This window comes from Chaetodon trifascialis, chromosome 14, assembly GCF_039877785.1.
Source record: "Chaetodon trifascialis isolate fChaTrf1 chromosome 14, fChaTrf1.hap1, whole genome shotgun sequence".
NCBI classification, from domain to species: Eukaryota; Metazoa; Chordata; class Actinopteri; order Chaetodontiformes; family Chaetodontidae; genus Chaetodon; species Chaetodon trifascialis.
This window is the reverse complement of record NC_092069.1, coordinates 7,562,863-7,588,668: the sequence shown is the minus strand read 5'-3', so window position 1 is coordinate 7,588,668 and position 25,806 is coordinate 7,562,863. Positions and strand designations below refer to the sequence as shown.

The window sequence follows — 25,806 nt, the reverse complement described above, 5'->3', positions numbered from 1 at the left end:
GTATTATTCCAAACAAATCTACACCAGGTGATTCCACTGATCAGCTCTCTGTGACACATGGCTGCCTATTCCTGGCCTGTATTTATTTTAGAGAGGGTAATAAATGTTATTTGACTTAGCCAAAGTACAGCTCGCTACATAAAGCTCTAAAAAGCTGACAACTATCCTGCTGTGGGATTGGAAAACACATAAAAAGACACAAGAGGATCTCCAGTGAAATCACTCAGCATCTCAAATTGGGAATAAAAACTTTGCGGTTACTGATAAAAGTACTCGCTCTTGTGTTTTATATTTAAATGTGAGAAATCACTGTCACACTTCCTCCTTTACGCTGTGTGTCTCTTAACAAAGGGGTGTGGCAGCAAATCGGACCCAAAAAAACGCTCCATCTGTTCGCGCAGTGGGTCCTCTTCTTGTTTCATTCTGCCCTGTCTGCACACTGCACTAAACAGAATGGACGATTAAAGCATTTTCAGCCGCTTACACTATTCATTAAATCTGTCCCAGCTTCACTGTCTCACTCTAAAGTCTGCGTGGAAATACTTTTGTTACACCTTCTGTCTTGTGCTTAAAATACTTTCGACCTTTGTGCTGTAACAAATACTTCTGGTGAAATGCACCAAATGTGAAATTCAGTCCTTTGCCAGTAGCTTTGTTAACAGTAATTACAGCAGTTTCTCCAAATGAATGATTTATTGATATTTAATTTCCTCTTTTTTAAATACGGTCGTCACCATCGTCTGAGAGACGTGCTCTTCATACCGCAGTGGGTGAGGGTGATGAGGGGAAACAGGGCTAATAACTATCTCTATCTGCGCATTTGCTTTGATGCAAAATGTGCATCACAGTGAAAGGCTTTTGTGAATTAGGAGCAAAGCTTTCAATGGCTGGGCTTGAAAGTTCCTAGTGCATTTGCCATAGGTTAGAATTTAAATTCAGTCTTGTCATAAAAACTAGGCCACTCTTGCTTTTCCCAAATTTCACCTTCCTCTGCTCTTGTGTAAAACTTCAGCTGTCAGGGATGTACAATGCAACTTTGGGGAAATATGATTAGAGGTTCTTAGATAAGAAGGAAGGCCTATGAACACAGGGGGAAGGGTGGGAATAAAAACCATGCTACCTTATGTAACCTGTCTGTGGAGAAGAAAAGGGAAAAGATAAAGAGTGTGTGCATGAGAGGGAGAGGATTGTGGAGTATGCAAGCTGAGGATGACAAGATATAACTCATCTGTTGATAGGCAGGTTTTTTTTCTCCACAAGTGCCTATATGAGGCTCAAATGTTTCATTTCTGGAGCTCTTTATGAAGTCCCATCGGGAGCTGTCACCAAAACACTACAGAGATGCAGTAATAATATTTTGTTGAGAAACAGAAAAATGTGTGTGTGTGTGTGTGTGTGTGTGTGTGTGTGTGTGTGTGTGTGTGTGTGTGTGTGTGTGTATCACAGGGGGGCCAAATGAGATAAAGAGGCAGAAAATAGCTCACACAGTGTTTGAGATGCAGCTGTGTGTGATTACGTGCAGCATAATCCGATTTTAATGTCAAATGTATAGAATCTCTGATCTATTTTGTGGTGTACGTGATGTAAACACTTGGTATTGTTTTGTTTTCCTAAAGTTTTGTCCTGTAGTCATGGATGTTTTCCAAAGGACTCTTAGAAATGACAGCATAGCTGGATGTCGTAGACGGGAACTGAAGCAGGAGGACACTGCTGCAGAAGTGGTCAGTTCCCGCTCAGCCTTCCTGACTGCTCGAATGTTTCACAAATATAAGAATAAGTTGAATTTTTGTTATTGTTTTTCTGTGTGTGTTCTCTTTCCCGGGTCAATGTACCTAAAAGGGTTTATGTGGAACCTTGACTAATGTGGAAAAATAGCAAGCTCAGAGAAGGAGAATGTATTAGCAAGTGAAAATAATGCAGCTGCCTCTTTTCTCTGGAAACTGCTATAAAAGGCAGCGAGAACAGTGGCGTGGCAGTGGTGGTCGATGCAATAACGATTCTCATTTACATTTGAAACGACAAAATAGCAAAGAAGGCGACCGGGGAGCCGCAGAAAGGCAGAGATGGAGAGTATGTCAAGAAATATAAACGTTTCCCCTTAGATTCCCTCTTAGCCTGTGCGCCTGCGTAGTCAGCCACCATGCACGGCTTCTCCTCTGTGCTCTGCTTTGGCAGGGGGGAAAACTTTCATGGTGTTTGTGTCTCTGTCTGTTACAGTTCACATCACAAAGTACTAATTAATCATTAAGGCTCACTTAAATACAGAGAGAAAAAAGACAGATATGATAATATTTGATAATGCGGCAAACCGCATTTCAGGCATTGTGGGTAAATTTATTTTAATTTAATTAAGACGACTACTGAAACAAAACAGCCTTTCTGCATAGCAGCATAGTGGTTGTTGTTAGAATTGCCTATGAATCATATGAGTATATACAATGCTAGTGTGCAAACCAACTGAGAACCACACCACACACTCTCAAAGGCCTAAAATGCAAGAAAAAAGAAATCACATGTGGATGTAAAACCTAATTTTCAAACTCCTAAACCTCTAGCTCATTCTAGTGTATGTAGGTTTAACAGGTTACTGCATATGCTGTCTGATTAAGCCTATAGCGCAGACAATCCAGTTTTTAGTTCGAGAACAGAAAAGCCCTTGAAGCTTGGGCTGAGGAACGTTCTCAGAAAAGCATCTGAGCTTTGGGTGGAATAAAAATCTGCGGAGCTTGAGGTCGCAATGGCTCCTGTCTGCCAGCATATCACATCGGCACATAATGGCTCCCTCCCAGTCCTTGAGACGTTATGAGCAACACCACGGGCAGAAAAAAAAAAAAAACTGTTCTAAGCTGCCTTCGTCTCTTCAAGCAATCGCAGCCTTGCTACTGGCAGCGCTCCCAGTTCCACATCTATAAGGATCCCATCAGCCCTGGCTCTGTGGTGACCACGGTCCAAGAAGTGGAGGTCAGCTCAAGCGAGCACAAACTGGAGGAGTTGTAAAGGATCGTCAGGGATGAATGCACCGCTTTGTCTATCAAAGGGCCTTGAGGTGAACCATCTCTCTTACTCTAGTTTGCCTTCTCTCATTGAAGAACCCACAAAACAATGCCCTGTGCTGGGTGGATGAATCACACAGGATTTTTACCATGTGGTATCAGAAGAAATAGTGCTGGGAGGAAATATAAAGTGCCACTTGGATCATTGCATAAAACCTATTCCATCTCAAGGAGATGGTCCTGTGGCATAATTAAAGTAGTATTTACACTAAAGATGTGAACAGCTGCGGTGAGTTAATGCTAAAGATGATACCTAATACAAAACTCAGCAGCTTGAGAGGAAAAAATGCTTTAAATAGAATGTATGTATTTTTTACTAAAGTGGTTCACAAAAACATATTTATTGAACAAACTCAAGATGAATGTTGGACCTGAGTCTACTTCAGAGAGCAGCTAGTTTATTATATTGTTACTGTAATTGCAAAAGCACCAAAATGGAAAGGACAAATTTCTGATGGAATAATCAAATAATGACCTTCATCTGGTTTGCACCCATGGAAGCACTTCATCACATGTCGCCATAAACTAATTGTATTGCTGACCATGTGTTTATCGTATTATAACAAATAGGTCTTGGACATGCAACCAATAAGGGTTAAAAGCATCTTTCCTCATTCTAAGTGCCTAATACACAGTTTATATTGATTCCTTTATTTTAATTCAGAGGCTCAGTTATGCAGCATTTGGCAATTACTCAACTGGCTAAGTGTATCTACTGCGAATACACAAACGGATAAGATGAGGCTGTTTTTTCATTTCATTTATGCAACTGTAAATTGAATAATTAGGCTAGGTTAGTGGCAAAAATAATTCTTTTATCTCCCAGGCATTACAGCTGCTTCAGTTTGAAATAAAATTGTAGCTTGTATAGGCAAACTTTCATCATGACTGTAAGAGTGAAAATGAAATCTTCTAATTGCCCATGTTCAGTACATACACATTGTATCTATTGTTATGCTGTTTTTTGCGTCATGTAATTACACATTTTTAAAAAAAGACGACCGTTTTTACCCTGGCACATTCATTCAAATCATGTTCAGTTTATATCTTTTCAAGCTTAAGTGATGTTCTCATACACTGCGGCTGTACTACTTTAACATGCAGGCTTATGCAAGAGAGAATGTACAGTACAGCTAATATTGAATTATATATCACTTGCTAAATTAATATTCCTTGTGTATGTCAAAATTTCCTCCACCCATTACACAAACTATGAATCTGTTTTAAGATGATGCCATGCTTTAAATGACATCCAACACTTGCATGAGTGCATTTTGTCAGACTAGGTGGTTCGGATAACTATACTCATTGCAATGAAAATTGCATTAATGCGCATTGCAACTGAGGCCATTTGGTGCATATAGGATTAATGTAAAGCAAATGAATGCTTAAGCGTACAATATATGAACTGCACGCTATCCTGTCGCTGCATGTGGATATGCACATAATGGATGAGGTGTGAGATAATATTATGAGAACACATAAAGTAGGGCGAGACAGAGACCTGTGAGGAAATGTAGCAGCGGTGTAATGCATTACCCTGTGACTGCTTCCGCCACCTCGCTCACAAAACAAGGCTGCCCTGAAAATTTACCACTGCCAGATACAGTCACGCTACACAAAACGGGAGATGTGATATGCATGTGCAAAGGCTGGACCAACACACACATCTCGCAGCCCTCCCCCTCTCTCGTCCTGTCTTTCAGTGCTGACAGGGACACTTGGGATGCTGACATTCAGTGCGAGAGCTGACACTGTTTGATGAGTTAAGTCCTCTGCTGCCTATGTTCTCAGGTCCGAAATATGCTTCCCTCAGGAATAGTTACACACTGTATGATGAAATCGGAGGCAGTGGTTTGAGGGAAGGCGTAATGAAAGGCTAACCCTAAAATTGTAGCTGCAGCGTGGTGAGAGGACAGATTCTCCTGAACATACGGGGACTTTAAACAGCAACATTTGGAATACTGGTTACTTAAATCACTTGTAAACTAGTTTGACTTGTTAGCTTGACAGGTTGAAATGAATGAATGATTAATATGTTTAATGGAGCAAACCTGAGCTTATCTCCACTGGCATTCTGTCAATGTGACATTCTTCCTCAGACTGCTGATGTTTTAGTTTTGAAAGAAGAGCAGAGCAAGTAGTATCTGGTGTATATTCACACTTCACTTGCACAGTAGGTTACAACCTTCATCTGTTATAATAATATCAATATTTTTGTCACTTTAAAACTGTCCATCTCTTTCAACTGATATTTTTTCATAAAGAAAACAGCTTTTTTTTTTTTTTTTACAAAGCTCTTGTAGAAGGACCAGGAGGACCAGGAGCATTAGCCATTGAGAATTGCATCTCAAAGATTTTACTGTGCTTGGACAATTCCATCAGATGTGACGCAACATTAATGCAATGCATGAAGCGGAGCAGCTTTCAGGGCTTTCAAAGGGAGCGCTCCCTCAGTGGCCCATGGCTGTTGTAGAGCTTGGATACTTGTTTCAAAGATAATCAGGCTTCTTGATTAAGTATTGGGTAAAGCAGCAAAAAACAGTGTTTCAGTCACAGGAGCAACAGCATTTACTGCGACACCCCTAATTTATTCGTGAGTTCCATTTGATAGTGTCACTGTTACAATAAGTAGCATCAACAGAGAGAATGGATGTTAACGACTACAAGATTGTACGGGCAGCTTGCAAATAGCTCCTTGTTGTTCCTCCTCCAGTTGGAATGTTGTTTTATGTGGACATTGCTGCTGTCTCTGCTTCAACTTGTGAGACATTTCAATACAAATTTGAAGTAAAAATGAATGAAATTAAGCCTGATAAGTTTGAATCTACCATCAAGCGAGGGGTGTGTGTTAAATGTTAAATGATGTTTTGTTCCCTCTTGGATAACCCTGTGCTAAATGTCCTGACTGCTGAATCGAGCAAACATGTCAAAACACACGATTGAAATTCAAAGGCAAGGGCTGGCAATTAGTAGGCTGACTGACTCTTCCAATGTCAGCGGGTGGCTGTTCTTGCTTTTGTTTTTGCCCCCTCTTTTTGTGATATGAGTGTCCTCCCGTCGGAATAGAAATGTGGGCAGTTTGGCTGAGCGAGTCTCCAAATGGCGGAGATGGCGTGGGTGGATGGCAGCCTCTGACTACAAATCAGAGCGCACAAACGCACAGTCTAATCCGTCACACATGTAATGAGCGCATCCCTGCAATGCTGTCTTACACTGGCGTGAATGTGCACATAAACAGAACACACACACACAAACAAACATTAGCGGGCATCCACTCCCACACACAAACAACTCGACAGGGAGAGGGGAGATGTGTAGAAGGCATTCATATGTTCCACACACACACACGCACGCACGCACGCACGCACGCACACACGCGCACACACACACACACACACACACACACACACACACACACACACACACACACACACACACACACACACACACACACACACACACAAGCAGCATGACACATGTCCATAGCAGCACACTGAGACTTGCTCTTTCAACATAAATGCATATCTATACATATCAAAGGCTGTTAACGCATGGTTAGGACAACACATATGAAGCGTATGAGTGAGAAGCTTTTGAACTGAGTATCATCCTTTGTCACCCACAGTGTGAGGCACAGATCTCTGCAGAGCCTTCACTGAAAAGCCACAATGACCAGAGCGCAGACCTGGTGTTACTGGAGCATCGGAAAGCTATATGAATGCAATCATCGCTGATCAGTGGCCAGCTGCTGCATGCACGTATTCTAAACAACCTTCCCTCTCTTCTCACACAGCCAGCTCTCTCTCTGCGTTACACCATCTCCATATAAAAAGACTTTCAATGAGGGTGCCACCCTTTGATTCAGCTGTTTTTTTTCCCCTTCTGCCTTTAATGAAACACATGTACACAGATCTAGGAACAGAGGATTCACAATAATGGCTGCCATGTCTGTATGATTCAAGTATAGCCCTGAGCATGGTGCTTCATATGACATCCCATAAACACAGCTGGCAGAAGTTGGGAGAAGTTACAGGTTAAGAGCGTGGGTGGAGAGGGACATCAACTTCTTTATTCTCTTTACTCACATCACCAGTTTCCTTTTCTTGTAGTGTACTATAGATTTAGAAAACAAGTGCTTACCCTGTGATGCGTGGCAGCGTATCAGTGGAGAAGAGGGCGAGCGGATGTTTGTCTCGCTCTATGAGCCATATAGTGTATTGCCCACTTTGCTTGGGGTGGAGGAACACAGCCATGTCCAGGCTACAGGGACCCTGGCTCCCTCGCAGCCAAGGACTCAGCACCCAGGGGCCCCCAAAGGCTGAACTGTTCACCCAGAGGAACTGACCTGGAGGGGGAGAAAAACAAAGAGCTGTAGAGAACAAAGCAGCGCCACAAATAGCATGTGGTAGTAAGAAACACAGAAGGACAGCGGGTCAGAGACTGATTGATTTTGCTAAACACAGATCAGTCGCAGCAAGAAAGCGTGAAAATGAGGAGAGATTCCAATCTCACGAACATGATGTGCTGTTACAGTATGGACAGAATCCAGATGAGTGATGGGCTATGGTTTAAAATAGTTTTGAGGCAATGGCTGAGAGTAGTGCTTGATGAAAATGCACAAAATAAAGCTGCTTTGAAAAAGAGCAGTCGATGACATCCCTTGCGCAAAAAAAAAAAAAAAAAGAGCGGGTAGCGGGTGAAAAATCAAAGCAGTTTTTTTTTTCAGCTTTGATATGAAGTCCCATTTCTCTTTCAAACCTATTGAACTCATTCAAGCAGGAAGTTCATCAGAAGCTGAAAGTTGTGTGTCTGTGTGTGTTTGTGAGTGTGTGCGTGTGGTGGGGTGGCACAAAGAATCTCAACTTGAAAGGATGAAAATCCATTTTTAATATGCTTCACTTAAGAAAAGTAGTGTTGATGAGGGGAAGCTAAAAAAATGCAAAGAAAAAAAATCTTGCGGAATAAATAATTTTTTTCCCCTATCAGTCTCAGGAACCATTAAAGAGCTTGCCCTGATGTCGCTGTTTATTTTGTTTGCCAGAGTCGGGGGCCATGAGGTGTGCTCCCGACTCCTGCAGTTGTAGAAATAAATCTGGAAAGATTGGGAAACACGGGGCTGATGTGGTTCTTTTTTTCTCTTTTAGATGCTGCACTCTCGCCTCTGGATAATGGCAATACCAGCTTCCCAAGGGTCACATTGAATCAAAGTGTACTTCTCTAAGCGGCACGCTCATGTCTCCTTGTGTTTGTCAGCCGTTGCACTCAAACAGCCTTTTGCTATTAGTTGTGTGTGCAGTTTGTATGTTGGTACCTGTCAGATGGAGGGAGGACACAACTGCTGAAGTTGGCATGGTGAGAACACAACATACTTAATCTCGGTCTCTAATCAGCCTTGAATAACAGCGATCAGTGTCACTGTATAGATGTATGATGTATTGCATATGGTTGCATGTATCTATCTGTAAACTATATAACTAATTATGCATGCGGCAGCCTGTTTGTGTAAAGTGATTTAATTCAGCAGCATTATTTCTTATGTTTCTTAACTGACTTGCAGCTTTAAAAGGGTAAAAATCAAGACAAGTGAATTTGGCAGTCAATTTGAAATTAAGTCAACAGAGGACTTCATTATAGATATGGGCAGGAGGATCTCAAGCCATTAGTCTGCATCTGTACTCACACCTTCAAAAACTTTCACTCCCTCCTTTTATCCTTCCCTGATATACAGTGCTTTCCCCTATCCCCCGAGGTTGCTGAAAAACTAGTCAATTTGAAGGCCTTCGAATTGGAGTGCTCCAGTTAAGCCTCATTTGCTCTCCCTCCCTCCACATTTGCATGCTCCTTACACAGAGGGTCCAGACAATTTGGCAAGGAGAGCCCAAGCGCTTACAAGAAGTTTGCAGGCAATGTGAACCGCACACATTTTCTACACGCCCAGCAGTGATTTGATATAAAGGTTTTAAGACTCAGCCTGGAAGGGATTTGGGCCTGAAGGCAGGAACCTATTAAGTCTTGTTTCCTAGTCCAAATAAGATGTAGAAATACCTGCTTGAGAGAAATTATTGGCAGGCTACAAATTCTAATGGCAAACAGCGAAAGAAAGACAGTAATTCCATTAGCAGATTTCTGCCTTGGCTTCACCTGTGAATACAGCTGCCTAACGGAGCTTGATGCCCTCATTTGCTGCATCACAAGGCCTGGTTCAACCGACTGTCTGCCCCAATCTGCATCGTGCAACATGATCATTGATTGGATCTTAAGCAGTGAAGACAGAGGCGATCACTCAACAGCTTATATTGAAATTAGCTGTGCATCAAAAAATAACATAAAAAAACAGTATGATACAAGAGATGTAAATTCCTGATGACACCTGTCTTTATAGCGGTTTCCTTCAGCGTTGTCTTAAATGACATCTGAAGTGAGTCCGTTCAATAATCCGTCCTGTTTCATTTTAAAGACCAAAGCTTAAAAGTCTACAGGAAGGATACAGTTCCTTACAGATGTTTACTAAAGAAATGACATGACATGGGTTTTCCTTTCTCTTGTAACCCACCCCAGGCCTTCTTTCGCTGCAGTTCATGGACTCTGCTGGAGGCGGTTTCTCATTTATCTGTGAATTTTACACTTAGCATAATCAACAGTGTTTCTAAAATGTCATTTGATTATTACCCCTCTCAGGAAAAAGATGCGCCCAAAAGAGCAGAAGCAGAAACATTTCAATCCAAAGTGAGAGTTGTATTCTGTGTCATTGAATTGAGCTGGTAAAGGCTTTTCTCGCTCTCTGTGCGGGTACAGATTCAATCAGCTGAGCCTCTTGTCGAAGCAGCATACCAAATCAGCCCAACTGTTGGTGAGAGCAGCATTCCCTCAGTAGTAAAACTGCAGCTAAAGGCCTGAGAGACAGAAGAAAACAAACCATTCAAATTGTATTCTCTGCAAAATCCTCTTATAGCATAATGCATTTACCCAGGGCCAGCACAAGCATTTTAGGGTCCCACCAGTTTGACAGGCTCACATTTTAATTTGTAACCCATTCACTGGCACAACATAGTGACAGCTTCTACTGCAGAGAGATGGCGTGAAAGTATGCTCAGCATGCTCATTAACAGCCTTCTTGTGATTCCTTCTTCAAAATGATTTTCTCCCACTGAGATTTGAAACCAGCAGTTACTGATTTTCTTTAGGGGTCCATTTGGGGGCGGCGGAAACCATTTGTGAACACGACATTGACATTTCATCGCCTGTTAAGTTGATATGTCAACCTTGTTATTTACACATCGAGCACTTACAGAGAAACATTATCATTCATTCAGAGCTGTGTTTGTGTTGTGTGTTTGTGAGCACTTTTTGGTCTCCACCGACTCCTGAGGGAAATATGTGGCTCTTTAACGGTTAAATGCTCCACGATGTTCACCAGCTAGTCACTAAGTGTGGCTGCTGGCCGTTTGGTGCTGAGCAGGTAGAGTGCACTGTAGGCTGTTAGAGCTTTTATGCTGAAAAACAGCTGCCTGTCTGCCTGCCAAAAAAAAAAAAAAGAACAACAACAACAAAAAAACCCCCCAAAACAGTAAAACTGCAGCCAGACAGCTAAACAATGAGCTGAGACTTACTATAAAGCTCCATAAAGCCGAGAGCAACTCCAGATTGGGATGATAACTCTCTGCGACCCTTTTCACACTGTCACATTGTTTTAACATTGTTTTGCGATGCATTGCTATTATAAAAATATCATTGGTGGCTGCTTTAAATCTGTTTTAAAGGGATGTTTTTATGGTGAAAAAGAAGAACTTTGTAATCATTAGAATTGCTATTTTGCAGTTTTTATACTATTGTACTATTGTATTGTGTATATAGACTGTATTTCAATGCTGGGACAGAAGAAGTAACAGAAGCAGAATCAAGATAATGGTTTAGTGGAATCAATTCTTTTTGGTCCTTTGGGCAGTTCACTGAAACACCAAACCGATATACGAAACAATGACAATATTTGAAAGACATGACCTCATCCCACTGTGTCAATAAGAATCAAGGAATGCGTCAGTGTGACAAACCACTTTGCCTCTTATTATTTTCAAAGCCAGTGACCATGTAGCTGCAGGAGCCGTCCCTTACTAATGGTGCAGTTTGCCCATGGAAGACTGATGTAAAATCAATCCTTGAAAAATTAGTATTTGACATGGGTATGTGCCAGTTAAAGCCTCTCAAGTTCAAGTAGTAGTTCATAGTTGTGAGTAAGCTGAGTGTCCCCTTCTGCACTGTGGTTGTAGCGTATAGGCCTTGTGCTTCAGTGTCTCATCAGACTGCGTCTGGGGTGTTCGGGTTAATCAGCCATGCATACCATGCAGAGTGATATACCTCCTTCAGATTTTTGGACTGTTAAGCCCAGTGTTGGGAAAGTTTACTTTCTACATGAACTAGTTCAAAGTTCAGTTCACAAATTTTAAAATGAACTAGTTCAGTTCATAGTTCATAATTCAACATTTTGAATTAAGTTCCTGTTCAAAAAATTAACTAGTTCATAGTTTTTTTTTTTTTTTTTTCATATGTTGCTGCAAACTCTTATTTTACAAAATCCAGTTTTGGATCCTAAAACCAGGGTTCACATTAGCATTGAGGGGGCAGCATTTCCCCGTTGTTGCTTTAACGCTTTGCTGCTGTCCATTCAGTCCACACTAGTAGCAGCTGCAGCTTTCACCACATGTGACTGAAGTGCAGATTTGCACAGAAGTTTGTTTGCACAGAAATGTAAGATTTTTCCCATCCTCACCAACCTTGAAACTCATTTAAATGATCATACGACGCCTCCTTGCTGCTTTGTTGCCTACATGCTGCTTTTTGTTTAGATGACGCATGCGGCGATGCGACACTCGTGGCTGGTGTTACCAGTTAAATGTTATTTCCGCTACATATTAAGGCTGGTTTATGGTGTGTTTCAGCCGGGTTTTCATATTTCTATAGAAATCTGGCACCCTATTGAACGAAGTTAAACTGAGAGAGCGTGCCCTTCACAAACACCAGAATGAACGAGTTCACAGTAACGTTCATCAGGCAGTGATACAGCACGTTCAGTTCACGTTCGCCCAAAATATGAACGAGTTCATGAACTATCGCTCAATGAACACGTTCAAGCACAACACTGGTTAAACGAATGAGCAGAATGGCAGGTGGCAAAGACAAGCTGTTCTTGTTTTCGTGACCTCTCACCGCAGTGCCAATCATTCAATTAGCATTTAAAGAAGCGCGAGCAAATTGTGCATAATTACTGAACAATGTTAGATAATGTCAAAAAAGAAATAACCCCAGACAGTGTGGCCCAGCTGACTCACTCTAAGCTGCTTTGCAGTGAAGAGGCAAATAAACTGTCATCCACATGGCACATTTTTTTTACTTTGTGTTGTGCTTAGTTTTAAAAATTGAACATTTTATTGTGGGAATTTGTTGTGCTACAGTAGAGAAGGAGAGTTTGTACAGGGCTCTGGTCTCCACCACCTTGTGAATTAATGTAGATGATATGCAAGTGAATATTGTTTGCTAAAGAATTGCATGTGCATTTGAATGTGGCCTCATTGCCCATCTGACATGACACAAACATTTAATGTGAAGACATGATGATGAGCCTTAATTTACAGCCTTTGTTCAAGTTGAAGAATATAGAATATATCAGTGATGCTGAAAACACTTATTCAGACTAATGTAGCCAATTAAATGTGTTTTTCAGACACATTTAATTGTACAGTGCTGCGTTACTAGAGAAGTAAATATATTTGTTGCTTCTTCATAGCTTCGCTCTTCCCATGGCTGCTGATTTGTCACAAGGTTTGTTTTCCTAATTTTTCTTGTATCATTACACATTGAAGTGTCAAGAAGATGTGGATGTGGCAGATGAAGCAGTGAGGTTTTCAGCTCTCTGCATTGAGTTTGCCTTCTTTAACCTGTTCAAACATTTGATTCTAGATGAGAGATGTCTTCACTCTTTTAAGATTACCCAATCAAACTGAAGTTATGGTGTCATGTGTCTCAGGAACTCCCCCAAATGTGCAAATCACGTTCATTTTAGAAATCTCTGCTGGCGTGTTTTTCTAATTCCAAGGCGCTCAGCCACATTAGGATCACCAGTTTGATTGATTTATTGTTTTTTTTTGTTGTTGTTGTCAGTCAACAGCTGAAGATCTGGTGTCATTGCAGAAACGCTGCGCATTTACAAAAAGACCTTGATTCTAACAGCAACAGCATTACTGCAGAGCAGGAGAGTAGAGGGCACAAGCACCAAAGTTCATCAGGGTGCTTTCTGGAATAAAAAATAAAAAAATGAAGCTGTTGCTGTGCTTGACTCAGGAGCGAGTGTATAATGAGGGCACGAGTCCACCTCCCCAACCTACAAAACCCATGCATAATAATAAAATGTCAGCACTCCAAAGAACAAAATATCTATTGTTAACTATCCTAAAGCAACCTCTTTTCAACTCAGTGTTCAGAAGGAAAGTTTTTGCTCATCCACCAAGGGAACCGGCCAATAGAAGCTATTTTATCTACCAGGCATTTGTTTTACCAGCCAAAATATGTGAACTACACAAGCTGGCTCTGTGTAGACTTTGTGACTTCATTACAAGCAGAGAAAAACGTGACTGGATTGTGATAAATTCAGTAACTATGAATAAGAGTTGGTTTTCAAATTTGAAAGTGCTCATTTTCAGTGTTAATATTATGTATGTTACAAAACTAAACACCACGAGCACACAGAATGGCAAATGGATTGCACTTACACTCTGCTCTTTTAACGTACTGGACAAAGTGCTTTACAATTTGCCTCTCATTCACACACACACACTCGTACAGTGGTGGTGATGGAGCTACCAGCAATTCAGGGTTCAGTGCCTTGCTAAAGGACACCTCGACATATGGACAGGAGAAGCCGAGATCAAATGGCTGACCCAGAGATTCGTGGGCGACCTGCTGCCCTCCTGAGTCACAGTGGGACTCAAGAGGGGTTGTTTCACATGAGAGACCAAAACAAGGGGTGTTTAAGCTTGGTGCAATGTCATGTCTGTGTTCCACCTTGATGTCCACTTCATATTTACTGAATTTGTGCCACCAGTATTTAATGAGATGTCTGAATAGAAGTGTTTCCCCTTTCGATAAGTTCAGGCCGAGAAGTCAGTATCTGGCTAAATGACACTAATGCATTATACTGCGCAATTAAACTCCAATATAAACCTCCACCACCTCACATGCCACACAGGCCACCATCCTCTGCTAATTATCCTGGCTATAATGAACCATATTCTCGTTATCCCACAGTTTCTGTGCTTCTAAGTTCTCAGAATTCCATTAGTCACTTTGGTGAGTCATTGCAGCTTCAGAAAAGATAGTTGTTACTGCATGCACAAGAACAATAGCTCAATAGTTTTCTTTCTGATGCATGTTTGTGAAGTAACCACATGTATTATACATAAGAAATGCTACACTTTGTAGTAGCAACGCTCATACTGTAAGATAAATAGAACTCCTCTCTGAAGGCACAAGTGTCAGACAGCGATTTGGACAGCCAATGAAATGGCTCATTAATTCAGATAAAAAAAAACAAACAAAACAACTAACATGTTCTCATACCTAGACAACTGAATGGGTCCACTGCCAATGGTTCCCAAAATAAAAATATGTGACCGCTGGAGAGAACCAGCAACAAACGACCTTCGTCGTACCGGACCTTTGGTATCACATGGTTAATGTTGTGAAACTGACTCATTTGGCTTTGGCTTAGGCACCAAAACTACTTGGTCAGGCTTAGAAAAAGATCACTAGGATAAATTAAGTATGTTGCTACTCTGCATGTAATGTAATTTAAGTTTGTTACATCGGGTAACGTAAGTCAACATTGACTTTCAGTTTCAGAACAGAACAGCTGGTGAAAATCCAGTATTTGTTTGACCCATCCATCTACTCCATCTCCTCTATGCAAAGACTTCTTTGCTCTTTATACTACATCACTTGACTTCCTTCATTTCTCTAATCATAATTACCACGGCCGTTAAAGGTCGCAGCCTAACAGTAACTGAAAAAATGGGTCGTGATAACCTATTTACACAAATCACCTATACAGCTATTTTTCTGGTGAGGATGAGGTGAGAAAAACCAAAAAACAAAAACCTTGTCTCATTACTTATTATTTTATTATGTAGCAAATTATTTTGTTCATGAAAACATGAACGATTTGTTGGTAATGAAAGATAAAGCTTAGACATGTTTGACTCAAAATGCTGACATAGGAGCCTTTCAAGAGTTTGAGTTTTGAACATTTCAAAGGGCTTTTGTTTTGAAAGTTGTGTTACTGCAGTATATCTCTGTTGCTGTAATCCTCACTGGAACAATAATGCAATCTTGAACAACTGTTGAGTGATTTAAGTTTTTGAGGATTAACATTTTGTTTTTTTTAGCAATTTCCTTGAAAAAAAAAAAAAGAGAGAGTGCACTGTATGATGGGGGAGATGTATGAGCAAATGCAACAGTGATGCATTGGTGAGAAATGTGGGTGTCAGGTGTAAAATCGTCACCTTATTAAAATATTTATTTATTTATTTATTTATTTATTTATTGCCTAAATCAACCCCTTATGATGCTGCCCACCTCCGGTAAAAGTTTTTTTGAAAAACTTGAAAAAATGACTTGATTATTCTAATAAGGTGGCGATATGCTGATTGAAAAGTTGAAGGGTAAACTAATAATCTCAATCTATTGTGTTGTCCAAGCAAGATACTGCCTTTGATTTTGGGGTGTTTTTAAGAGGACTGCAGAACAAATGAGATATTTGTATGTTAGAAATATTCATTATTTGACCTCCACCATCAAAAATACAGATTTCTAAAGCAGTTAAACACTACTTCAATAGATAACGATTTCCCGACCCCCAACCACCAACATTTGCTTGACAGAAGTATCAATTCTTCTGTTGATGATGCCTCGAGCAGCTTTCAGCCAGTGAGTACACAATTCATTATTCACTTCCCTTGAAGATGAGTGAAAACAGCAGATCAAAGGAACAGTTGGACAGCTGCGGTTTTCATCCTTTAAATGCAAGTTATCTTTATACTGTAGTCATTTTGTCTCTGTCAGAAAATGTAACAATTAATCTGTGGGCCTAATAACAAATAGACTGTTGATTTCACGTTCTGCTATTAAAAGCTCCCATTGTCACAAGACGACGACATGGCCCACTGTGCTGCCAAAGTGATTTATGATTTACATTGTGTGTTTTAATAGGGTTAATTCAAATGCAATACCTGCACGGCATTGGCTTTTTCAAAAAGCTATTGGGAATTGTATTTAAGATATGTAGTAATAATTCATTTCAAATGTCATATAAAAAATCGACTAATAATGTTAAGGGACTATTCTATAGGGTGTTAGAGTGTAACATTTCTCATCTATATTGACAGTGCCAATGATTTAATATTTCTATACAGATACATTTTCAGTGTCTCTGCACCTACTGTCTGTCAAGCTCACACGCATACACGCATACACAAGTCTAATCCTTACTAGATGGAAACTATAAAGAGCCAAAAAATACATCAGCAGAGAGGTAGAGCAGACAACACTTTGGGTACGTCTGCGCTCTCTGATTTGATATTTCCTTGCTCCTCTCTTGCACCGGAAGTCATTCTGGTCTGCCATCGTGAAGGCTGTCGCAAGGATCTTATTTCTGCTCCGATGAGTGAGGATACACAAGAGCCCCCACACGCCTTCTTATTGGATGTAAGCGATTGATTGGACACTGCAGCTGATTGGACTGATCTGATACATCACAGCATCAATGGAGTTTCATACTGAAGTGAACACAGATACAAGATTAAACTCAAGTGTATCACAAGTTTCATGTTTCATTTGTTTTATGATTCTCCATCAAATTACAAATCTGTGTTAATTGCAGGTGTGAACAACAAAAACAACTTTCTTTTTTTCTTATCGTGATCTGTTAGTTCCTCCTTTAACTTTTATTATGGATAAAATAAAAGTCAGACAGGAGAGTCTGTCAGTCAGCAAGAAACACCTTTTACATCATTTATCATTTGTCACATGTGAGGCTGATGAGCGTTGACTTCGATATGAGCTACATGACTTAAATTTTCAATGACACGCTCAGCATAGTAATTGACTTCCAGTGTTCAAAAGACACCAGAATCATATTTTGGGTTATTCAATAATGAATTCAGAGTCAGAATATATAATGAATAAATAATGAAATGCATTCTGCCAGTAGAAACGGTTCCTGTGCCTCTGAACAGGATCCAGCACGCAGTATAAATACAGAATGCAGCTTGTTATTCATGTGCAGTTAAACAGGTATCAGGCTACAGAGAGAAAACACTGCTGCTCTGGCCCTGATAACTGGCTGTTTTTATTAGCGTTAGCACAGCGCACATGTGGAAAGACACAAATGCATCAAAAGTCTCTGCAGCTGTTAAAGCCAACTGACAGCTCATCCAGCTGTGATCAGCTGCTGCCGTCATCAGAGAAGGACATCGCGTCACGTCCTAGTCCCTCTCACTGTGAGGATGCATGGAGAGACGAGAAAGACAAGAAAAGAAGAAGTGAGGGAAACGTGGATGCTATTTAAGAATATGAAAGATTGTTTTGTCCCTAATTCAAATTTGTGATGTTAAATAAACCATTGTGTGAGCCGTGAAATCTTTGCAACCTTGGTGGCTTATTTACTACATATATAGCAAGGCAGTGATACTATACACAGCGAGAGAAAGCAGAGGTGTGTTTTGCAGAAATAGATGGAATTTATAAATGTTTCAAACTCAGGATAACCCAGAGACCTAAGTCTGAAAGGATTTCACTGTCTTCAGGAGAAAGCAGTTCCCAATACAAGCTGTCACACTTGCAGCTGTTTTGTAGTTGCAAAACATAATTGTACAAATGCATCCCAATTTAATTAATAAATAGAAGGCTGATAGAAAGTTATGATCTCATGAGTTTTATACAGCGTTCAAAAGAGACACAGAGAGTACGTTGGACACAGGGACACTGGAGTTGAGACAGCAGGCTGTTAACACTGTGTAATGTCACCAGTGCCAAGCAAAGTAAACAAGTGAGTCAACAGAGAGCCTTAGTAGTGATTTACAGAGGGTTAGTGGTGACTTCAGCCTGAGGGACAAAAGTGTCCGGGCCCAGTAAGCTGGCTGATTAAGTGGCCTTGTTTATAGATAGAGCTGATACAAACGCTGCCAGAGGGTCCCTCCCAAATGAGTGAATGATGGTACGGTGCAACTATTGGCTGTAAGCCACTTCTGAGCTGTGTTCATTTGCAGCAGGTGCACAGGAGACGTGAGCACAAATGAAGATTTTCCAGCATTGCCAGTTGATTAGTGTTAACACAACTTTGACAGTTGCACTATTGTGAAGGGTAATTTCAGTGCTCCCAGTGGATGATTGTAAGTGGATGATTGGGCCATTTCAGTTTTTTCCATTCCCTGTTAGTTTCCATGAGGAATATGTTTTCCATTAACATATACCTCTACGTTCTGTTCCACACCTCAGGTTTGCTTTGGTTGTGGGCTCCCACTATTTTAGAAAAGCCACGCACAGTGTCACACAGCATCTTTGCTCACAAAAGATATATTGAATGTTTTTATGCACACTTCTATTAGGCACCCAAGCATCGGGTAACCTGAGAATAGCGATTTTCATTTTCTGATTCACAGCATCTTCACATTATTCTGAGTTGAATTCTTAATACGGTACAATCGCAGCAGCAGAGCTTGTGACATTATAAAGTTACAAATGGTGCCAAAAGGCAAAACACTCGCCCACCACCGCAGAGACCTGGGTTGAATTCGTGTCAGCAGCTTAGTTGAGCTTTCAAACTAAAACAATTGGCAGTCTTCGCAGGTGGGAAGCCACAGAAGCTGCTTGCACAAGAAATGGCTAGTAATGCCATGTTTATACAAAGACCACAACTCTGAGGCAAGCAGCAGAGACCTTTAACACATTTGTATATGCAGTTGCACACTGAGCAGCAGTGTCTTGCCGCTTACAGCTAAGAGCCAGACTTTATTTTCCACCTCCATACCTTCTTATCTGGCCTCAGTGTTTGGCCCAACAACCATCCCTGTCACAAGCCCACTCTGCAAGCTTCTATTCTATGAGCGCTATTCATTTTCAAGACGGCATCTAATGCTTCAAAAACACTGAACTATTCTTGAGCCATGTTATCAGTCCAGTGTCAGTAATTCAAAAAGCCACATTGTCCATCATAAATCAATTGAAATTTGTCTTTGACACGGCATAAGTGAAAACAAAAGTCAGCTCGAGAACACTGCCATTCAACTTTCCCTGGAGGACACACACGCGCGCACACACACACACACACACACACACACACACACACACACACACACACACACACACACACACACACACACACACACACACACACACACACACACACACACACACACACACGATAAGAGTAGACGCTGAAGGACGAGGAACAGAGAATGAAAACACTGAAAAATCCAGTTGTTGCACGACTACATGTTGATTGTTAACATTAAAAGGCCAGTATCGGTGGTCTATTACCACTGATTTCACAAAATAAAATCATCAATAGCAATTAAGACGACAATGACCACTAATAATCTACCCTTATATTTAAGTCATTGTGTCTAAATGAAGTAGCTAACGAAAGCTAATTTCATTCAATTCTTTTTTTGTTTTTTTCACATGGACCTAATTGGATCTTGTTATCTCAACCAATACCATTTACTCCCCAACAAAAAAAAAGCAAGCTTAAAGTGCTTAAAAACTCTTCAACATGTCTGTGAGTTTATGCTGGGCTCGAAACTCAAAGCCAAAACCAACTAGAATTCACTTCAACTGGCCGTCTACAGACGGTTTATTTGGGGAGCTAATCATGGCGAAGTACCAACAACTACATAAAATATGGATAACCTCAATCCACAAATACTGTTAACATTGTGAGGCTTCAAAAACTCATATTGTTGTATTATTGCATTGTTCTGACAGTGTGAAGTTGGTATTTTAATAAGGGGACCAGATGTCCCAGTACATCTGGGATTGTCCCAAACTGAGTCCATAAAATGTCCTGATTTTCAACATTTCCTTCCAAATTGTCCCAGTTTTCACTACCGCACGTCTGAGTTCAACACTGATTTGTATGTCCTGTATGTCCTCCAATCAATCAATGTGTCTTTATCAAGGCTGTTGCTGTGCCCGTGAGTCATGGACTATGACACTTACGGCTCTTTCGGACAGATCCTGTCAGTAAGCTAACGGTTAGCTGTCATGCTAAGGAGAAAGTCAATCTCTTCTAAAGGGCTCCAAGAGGCTTCCTTCCTTTCCTATCACTCCAATAGCTGGGGTATTTATTGTTATTTATTATTCTTCCTGTCTCTTGACACAAATGCAACATTCATATTTATACTCATGCACTGTTAGAAAAGCAAGATTCTTGTGAAGCCATTCATGCAAACCATTTCCAGATACAATCACAACAGGAGGCACAATAAACAGCAAGAGCAGACAAACAACTGTTAAAACTGAAGAAACATTGAGGCAACGCACTGATTTTGTCTCTCTGTGATCCACAGATTAATAATACTCCGACAAAAATCAAATTACATCGACAAAGGTCCAGACGATACACTGCCGTAAAATATTTAGTCCGAAACATGAAAATAATCCACAGTAAGATGTTTTCTCCTTTCAAACTAGCAGGTGATGTACTCATCTTCACTTGTCTTCTGTGTTTTCTGTGTTACAACTTCATTTCATTTCCTCATTTGACTAATCATGATCTGTCACATGAAGCCTTGCAACCAGAGCAACCAATAGCAGTCTGAGTTGAGCAGAAGGGCCACGTTCTTTTCTTTCATGTGAAGATCGAGCAATCGCAACCGAGTTTGCAGACGACTGACCATGACTAGCAAAAGAAAGTCTGAATATGCCGATATAGCACTTCAGTGAGAACACCTAAATATACCATTAGAGAAAACATGACAATATTCAGTTTCCGTGATATTGTTATCAGTTTTTATTGAACTTGGCTTCATGCTGTGGTCCCCATTGTGTTTTCCAGCTAATAAGTCCCAGATATTGTTAAAAATTCTGATGGAAAAACAAACCCTTCAAATGCAGTTTGTTCAAACTTCTACAAAGTAAGTAGCACTTACTGTACAGTGATTGTAACTCCTGGGGCTAAATTTAGAGTGTTATATTTCAAAAGGACCAAAACTACAGTATGTACTCCTGTATTCTTAAGAACAGCTTTCAGTTCACTTTGGGAATGCCTTGGATAGGTGTTTTAGGCCCATTTTCACTGGACTGATACGTTAAAGTACCCAGCAACAAAAATGCTGTAAATGGAGTACGAGGTGTTGCAAGGTGCGCTCAGTAGGTGTGCTGAGTGCTGAAAAAAATTGCCCCAATCGTGATGAAATGAAAACGCCTATGGTGCATGTGAAAGGGTTGTTCAACTCAAACTCTAACGTTTGAGTTGAACAGGAAAGTAATGAAAGCACTGTAACTTGCACAGAAATGACTCAATCAAGTCTGAAAGTGTGTGAATAGTGTGGTGGGAAAAAAAAAAAAAACAATCATTCAAAGGAATATCCTAAAAGGCTGACATACTGACTGGACACTGACAAAAGAAACACCAAACCTCAGAGGCATGGTGAGGGTATGGGCGGGATTGGTTTGCACAAGTTACACAGTCTTGCCTGGCAAGTAGGCTCAAGATCCAACAGCTGAGGGAAATATATAAAGAACTGGGACACATACTGCCTTTGTAGTCGAGACAAAAAGGAATGAATACATAAATTAGTAGATCCTCTGAGCGGAAAAAACACCAGAGTGTTCATAAAAAAAAAATAGAATCCCTCTTGGCAACACATATTCACCCGATGAAACTAGCAGTCATCTGTGGTGAAGTCCGGGGGAAGGCACACAGGTAAGACCACTTGTTGATTACTCCCCGAGCGAATATCCTTGAGTGAGTCCCTTAAAGCTAGGATATTATCTGATTATGGAACATTAGAGGGAGATGGTTGTAATGACTCAGTTTAGGACACTTTCCTTCTGCCCTTGCATGTCTTATACCCTTTTCAGTTTTCTGTTTGTCGAGAAACTGAGAAGAGTCTCTAATGTGCTAATTTGTGCGTGCTCCTGTGAAAAAGCATGCAGTCTGCATTTTGTGTGCATGTTTAATTAATTTACCCACATTAGAAGTAATGTGTTTGTGTTTGCATGTGCACAAATGCATGAGAGCGCCACAGTTCACCTGAAGGGAGTTTTGTTTCTCAGTGTTGGTTTTGGAGTTTGTGTTATGGTCTAGGATGGCTGAAAAGGGACTGACTATAGACTGAGAGCCAGCCAGCGGCCTCTCAGCTATGTAAAGGCCTGATCACAATCCACTGGGGGCAGTCAAACTTCCTTCCCCTGCCAACACCTCCTGCCTGGCCTGCTCACAGAGAGAAATCCCATAGTGGCTCTCAACAAGGGGCCTGGAAACACTTTGCCATGGCTGCAGCAAAGAAGCACACACAGGGCACACCAGGTGGAGCATCTGTGAGCTTGTGTTTACTGAGTGCAGCAGGCTGTATGGAGTCCATTCAATTGACAAAATGAGCGTCAATAACCTATGTGCTCGGGAAGAGATACGCAATGCAATTACACCAGAATCAAAGGAGAAAAAGCAGCACGAAATTACAATGTATGATTACGGAAAAAGTGTGTTATAAAAGAAATATTTGTTGTCTTGTTTAGAAACAGAATAAACAATTATTCATGACTGTTGTAGGGTTTAGTGATGGGATTTGGATTGATGGATGGATGGATTTTGAGGTTATAAGGTTATCGACAGAAACATGCTCAGTGTTGCAGGTGGTATACCGGTGTATTGAAGAATGGGTACTCACTAAGAAATCAAGCTTTCTTTCTTTGCCTGCTGTGCTGGTTGTCTTGTTAACCTACACATTTAGATATATGGAGGGCAAAGGACAAATAGATGAGCCATAATGTTAACATCAAGCTTTGCCTGTGAGACCAAAAACCACAAGCACAGACTCTGTTTGAACCAACAGAGGCTGCTACATGCTGGTACACGGTGGGCCAGCGGTGGTCAGCAGCTCAACATTCTTTACTCTGCAGGCCGCCAACTGGCCCCAGTATCCAAGAAAACACACAGGATCACATCCTGGTGGCAGAATGCAGGAAAGGGAAGATGTGTGCCTAGTGTCTTTGTTCTCCTGGTGATTTTTGGACCTTTGTTTTGTTTTCCTAGACTTTGTCCCTTCATTAGATTTTAAATTTCCACCTGCCCCCTGTTTGATTGTTTGGACTTCCTTTGGATTTGACCTTTGCCTGCCTCACCCTCCTGTAAGCTCTTTTTTTTTTTTGCATGAATAAATGACTAAACTGCACTCACTGTGCCCTTTGTTGTCTACATTTGGATCCAATCTCCTGTTACCCTTGCTTGCACAGTTGTGACAAACAGAGCAGAAGCCTAGTTTGTGACAGTGGAATGCAAAATTTCACAGTAAAACAGCTGAAAACGTGACAAGAATTCACTACATTTTGTGTCTCAGTCCTCTAACTGGTTATAAAAACTGGTGCCAGGGGAGTGGGAGTGAGCAAACAAACACTGACAAATCCAAGAGCAGTCCTTCTGAGACACATCTTAACAGTTCTTTTGTTGCTGTTGTTGTTGTGATATCACAGCAATATTCAATTTGTAGATATATAAGGAGCAACTAGTACATACTTCAGCTAGTGCAGTGCAACTGAAAAGATATGCCAGTTTCACTCGCTGGATTTTCACCCAAGGTTAATAGTTCCTTTCATGTCCTATTACAGTCTTGTTCATATCAGTACATGAACACATTAAGGCCTGGAGCAGGACATCAGATATGGATACCAACCAAGCATAGCTGAGTATAGTGACACTACATGGCCAATAAGCAAATTTGTATCATTACTTCTTCCCCACCATGACTGACTTTCAATTGCAACACTTCAATTGGCAAATAAGAGAACACTTTTAATTTGACAGCTTACTAATTATGAAAAGCTGATTTCATTTTGTCGCCATCACTGTTACGTCAGTCATGCTGGCGCACAAACAGTTCATTTCTGTTTCAGATGCGGATGCGATACTGGTCAAGTTTGCTGTACGTAAAGTTCCACATTAAGTCTCAAGTCATATTAGCCTGATAATTAGGTTGCAATTGTTGCTTTCAACCACTCCCGCTTGTAAGGCTGTCATTGCTTTCAATATACAGCTTGTAGTTTAAAGTGAGCCCACCAGCACCATTTCAGGGGGTGTGAGACTACTAATACCACACAGACTCCTGCAGGCACCTGCTGGTGCTGTGAAAGACAGTGAGGAGACTGTGGTAATTTAAAACTACCCTCCGTCACAGGAAGAAATCAAGTGCAGGAGTGCTCAGTCATGCTCAACAGGTCCCTCTGTTTATTATCAGATGGTGGCCATCACTTCAAGCTACGGGTGGAAAGCTCTCTGCCACACATAAACACATGGGATGTCATGCTGAGAGAGGCGTGTGGGTTTGTGCTATGCATGAGCAGACACACATTAACTCACACATGAACACAAATCACCCTCTTTTTCTTACACTTGATTTAAACTGACAACACATACACATACATTCAGGCTTCTGTGAGTAAACAGTGAACACTCAGCTTTCACTCAAGTCCTCAGCTCTTGTGAGAGTGACACATCTCTGCGCTACTGTTTGCACGCATAGATTAACTGTGGTGATGTCCTGAAGCACTGACAGGACAATTCAAGGACTGGACTGTCCCACAAATGTGTACAAGCAAACCCAAACTCAAACACGTCCGCAGTGAGCCAGCTTTCAATTAAAATAAAATAAAAGGCTCTTGAAATACATACACAAAAATGTACTTACTTCAGATAGCTCACCCACCCGTTTGTGCACGCATGGAGCTCAAAGCGTCCTCACAGACACACACATACCCGCACACACAGCAAAAGCTAATTTAATTAGCTATCCTGCCAAACAGGCGCTTCTTTTAATTACTTGCGGCTGCACCCAGCAAAGTCCCTCACAGCTTGCAGAATGAGAAAGTTGCCATGGATTTCCTTAACTAATGACTGTGGCATACAGTATATGTGAAGTATAATGGAACATTGTTGAAGAATAAGACCGACATCCTTCCAGACTACTTGGTCCTAGAGATATACGCAGTTTATAAAAGAACAGCACACAAATGCACCATTTCCTCTGAGTGATGTCAAGTGAGAACATGCTCTGCTACTGTGCTGGCGATGTTTTTCAGTGAGTTAGCTCTTGTGTCAATAGATCACAGAAATGAGCAGAATTCAAAAAACAATACGTTTTGTCATCGAGCATTGTTGCACAAGCCGGCCCAATTACAGACACAAACAGGTTCCACATGAGAAACCAGAATGGACAATGATTACAGTTGGACTGGCGCGGTACTAGTGCAGTATATTGATTCCCCCTTTTCCTTGACAGGGCCAGCCACTGCTGCACTTAGGGTGACTGAATGGCTGCATCTTGCACCCACAGACACATATACATACAAAAAACAGCTCTGTAAAGTTTACATGAAAGAGTTAAGAAGCTGTTGACTAAAGTGAACCCAATGCTTACTGCATGCTGCACAATAATATATAATTCATAGATGATTGCAGAGAGCTGCTGAGTTGAGGATGGCAAAA

At 41.0% G+C, this 25,806-nt stretch overlaps 1 protein-coding gene across 2 annotated transcripts in view; it reads right to left on the bottom strand.

Annotated features, from left to right (window-relative positions):
* alk (ALK receptor tyrosine kinase) overlaps positions 1–25,806 on the bottom strand; it is a 320,126-nt gene that overhangs the window by 111,550 nt on the left and 182,770 nt on the right. For both annotated transcript variants that reach the window (XM_070980114.1, XM_070980115.1), the window contains exon 4: positions 7,197–7,401. In XM_070980114.1, coding sequence (XP_070836215.1) covers positions 7,197–7,401 — 205 coding nt within the window. The remainder of the gene's footprint in view (positions 1–7,196; positions 7,402–25,806) is intronic.